The 3,293-nt window shown below is 39.1% G+C and overlaps 1 protein-coding gene across 1 annotated transcript; it reads left to right on the top strand.

The window, feature by feature from the left end:
- Positions 1-322: 322 nt before the first annotated feature.
- LOC134273290 (uncharacterized) lies at positions 323-3,084 on the top strand. Its single transcript, XM_062755481.1, has one exon. It carries the CDS (start codon positions 470-472, stop codon positions 2,966-2,968), a length of 2,499 nt encoding a protein of 832 aa, XP_062611465.1. The 5' UTR covers positions 323-469; the 3' UTR covers positions 2,969-3,084.
- The last annotated feature ends 209 nt before the right edge of the window (positions 3,085-3,293 follow it).

Below are 3,293 nucleotides of genomic sequence, written 5' to 3'. Positions count from 1 at the left end.
TTTAAAAGTTTCTTCATTATTTTTGACTAAATGGACCAGATTGATCAAACTTTGGTCTAAACATCTTTTGCTATAACAACGTACGGAATTTACAGTCTGACAGAAAGTAGGGATGGATATTGTTTTGGTCTTATCGGGTAAAAGGCGTCACGATTGTCCGTTACCCAACTGACTTAAGGGAAATCCAACCAAAAAAATTATCGCATGCGAATCGATGCATAATTCTTATTCAAGATAAGAGACGATGGCATTCACTTAATTAATTGACGTGTTTGCCCTGAGGCGTGAGATTGTATTCAAATAGCAGTGGCTTGTCGTTGTCTAAGTCATACGGTAGATAGGCAGACGAGAGAGAGGGTCGGTAAAAAACAAAAGTATTCTTAGTTTGAATGCCACTTCCGATCCTGTTTGCTCGATAGAATCAAAATTTTACTTTTATTTATTTGGATAGACAACAGACACTTTCAAAATGCCTAAATTAAGTCTTTTGATTTTCTTTATTCTGCCTGGAATCGTTCTATGTGTGTCCAGTAGTTGTAAACAAGGTGGAAACTGTGTGCTTCCTGGATGCTATTGTAGCACATTCAAACACGAAATGGACACTACCAAAATACCGCAGATTGTATACTTTGGATTTGACGATGCCTTAACGACTGTGCTTCCAGCGTATTATGATCGCCTTTTCAATCACACTTCTAGGCGGAATCCGAACGGATGTCCCATTGGAATGACTCTTTATGTTTCTCATACATATACACAGTATCCATTGGTAAAACGTTATTACAAGGAAGGTCACGAAATTGCCGTGCACAGTGTTACTCACACGCATATTAAAACTCGAGCAGATCTTCAACGCGAAGCAGATAAACAAAAGAGAAATATCGCCAAATTTGCCGATATTCCCCTTGATGATATAATCGGGTGGCGGAGCCCATTCCTGGAGACAGCAGGAGACGAACAAGCAGAAGTCTTAAAGGGATTAGGATACAGATATGATATTTCTCTCACCTATAAGAGGTCCAAAATGAGTGGACAAAGCCCTTTTCCTTTTACTCTTGACTATGGTTGGACATTCTACTGTCAAATAAAACCTTGTCCGACAAGGTCCCACAGAGGGTTTTGGGAATTTCCTGTCAATTCATTAATGGATTATAAAGATCAATATCCATGCGGCTATGTAGATGGTTGTTACAATGCTCCAAAAACTGAAGAGGAAGCTTATCAATACCTGTTCAAGAACTTTAAAAGTTCATATGAAGGCAATAGAGCCCCCTTTGGACTTCACATGCACGCAGGATGGTTTTATACACAATTTCATTTAGATGCAATGGATAGATTTATTAACGACATATTAAAAAACGAAGATGTATATATTGTTCCAGTGAGACAAGCATTAGAATGGATGGAACACCCAACACCAATGAATGAACTTGATACTTTAGGAACATGGTCATGTCAAAACCCGAAAATTCGACCATCTGCTCACCATTCACAGCAACAACAACGACCAATGGCACCGGTGCCTCAACGCCCTAAATCATCAAAAACAACAACTACATCAACCACTACCACCACCACAACTACAACTACACCAAAACCATCTACAACGACTATCAAAATGCCTGTGTGGAAACCCACTCCTCCAAAAACCACGAGAAAACCTGCCTGGGCTCCACCCCCTCCCCCAAAGAGATTGCCATCGCCTCCAAAAAAGAATTTCTGGTCTTGGGTACAGCCAACAAAGAAATTTGAACCAAGCACCACGTCAACATTACCTCCAACAACTACTATTTCTACAACTCCTGTTCCAACGACAATATCAATTCCCAAACGTCCAGCAAATCCAGGTGGACCGTTTGTTTTAACATCGAATTCATTGAATCCTGAAAATATGAGGGAAAACTTTGCTAACAATCACAACATGATGCAAGCTTTGGAAACTTTCTCGTCTACTCCCCGAGTAATTGCCGAGGGTTTTATTGAAATTACACCTCGTCCTGACCTAGACAATAATGCACCAACTACGTTTCAACCATTGGGTGACGGATGCATACAGGGTGCAAATTGTCAACTGCCGTCTTGTCTCTGTAAAGGAAAGACTCCACCAGAACATATGGCTTGGACAGACACTCCGCAATTCGTCTATCTCACATTTGACGGGCCTATTCAAGAAAGAATATATCAGAAATACTATCAGATAATTGGAAACTCTAGGAAGAACCCAAACAATTGTCCTGTTGTATCAACCTTCTTTGTTTCTCAATCGGGTTCGTCAAATAACCTCATTAAACGACTTTATGACAGGAGCAATGAAATAGCACTTAAAGGATATGGTGGAATGCCGACGACTAATATGTCGATTTTTGAGGAAGGCATGATTGCTCAAATTTCAGTTTTACAGAGAATGGGCATTGATATAATCCAGGGCTGGAGAAGTCCTAATTTGAAGCCACTAGGCGATGAACAATTCAGGATTCTAAGAGACTACCAATACGTTTACGATGCCACGCTAACAACTCAATATCAGAAAGGTCCTCGATATTGGCCTTACACCTTGGATTTCAACAATGGAGACGAATGTGTTATAAAGAAATGTCCGAAAGAATCCTATAGTGGATTATGGGAAGTCCCTACTTCGCCTGTTTTGGACTATCTCGGACTCTATCCATGTAACTTTGTTGATGGATGCACCAATTCACCTACAACTGCAAATGACACCTTCAATTTCTTATGGAAAGAATTTACTCAACATTACACAACCAATAAGGCACCACTCGGTTTACATTTTCGGCATATTTGGTTCACACATCCTTTCTTTAATGATAATCTAGTCGGACTTCAAAAGTTTTTGGACAAGGTTGGTGAATATAAAGACGTTTATTTTGTTACCATTCGAAATTTGATAGAATGGATGAGACACCCTACAACGGTAGATCAGCTGAATAAGGGACACCTCTGGCAATGCTAATGGGTCGGCTTCCTCTACAAATTTCCATTCATTCCTTAACTAAATTTTGCCCAACCTTTTTAAATGCAAAATCTCAATAATTGTCAAACTAAAGAATATATTTTGGATAAGAGCGATCTGTGGTGTAATTTTTTATGCTAATATGTTGGGAATATGTATAAGGTGATAAAAATACACATAATGCACGAGCCAGAGCATATGGCAAAACCAATAACAGATCATGTTTCCGTATTTTATGACTGTTTTATGAGAGTAGCATATCAACGATCAATCCTCATTACTTGTGTATGAACTAATACAATTAAATAGAGTACACCATCATAAA

The sequence above is a fragment of the Saccostrea cucullata genome, unplaced genomic scaffold, assembly GCF_032062105.1.
Source record: "Saccostrea cucullata isolate Sc308-1 unplaced genomic scaffold, CSIRO_AGI_Scuc_v1 ctg153, whole genome shotgun sequence".
Lineage (NCBI taxonomy): Eukaryota > Metazoa > Mollusca > Bivalvia > Ostreida > Ostreidae > Saccostrea > Saccostrea cuccullata.
The sequence above is the reverse complement of the archived record's forward strand: the minus strand, read 5'-3'. Positions and strand labels throughout refer to the sequence as shown.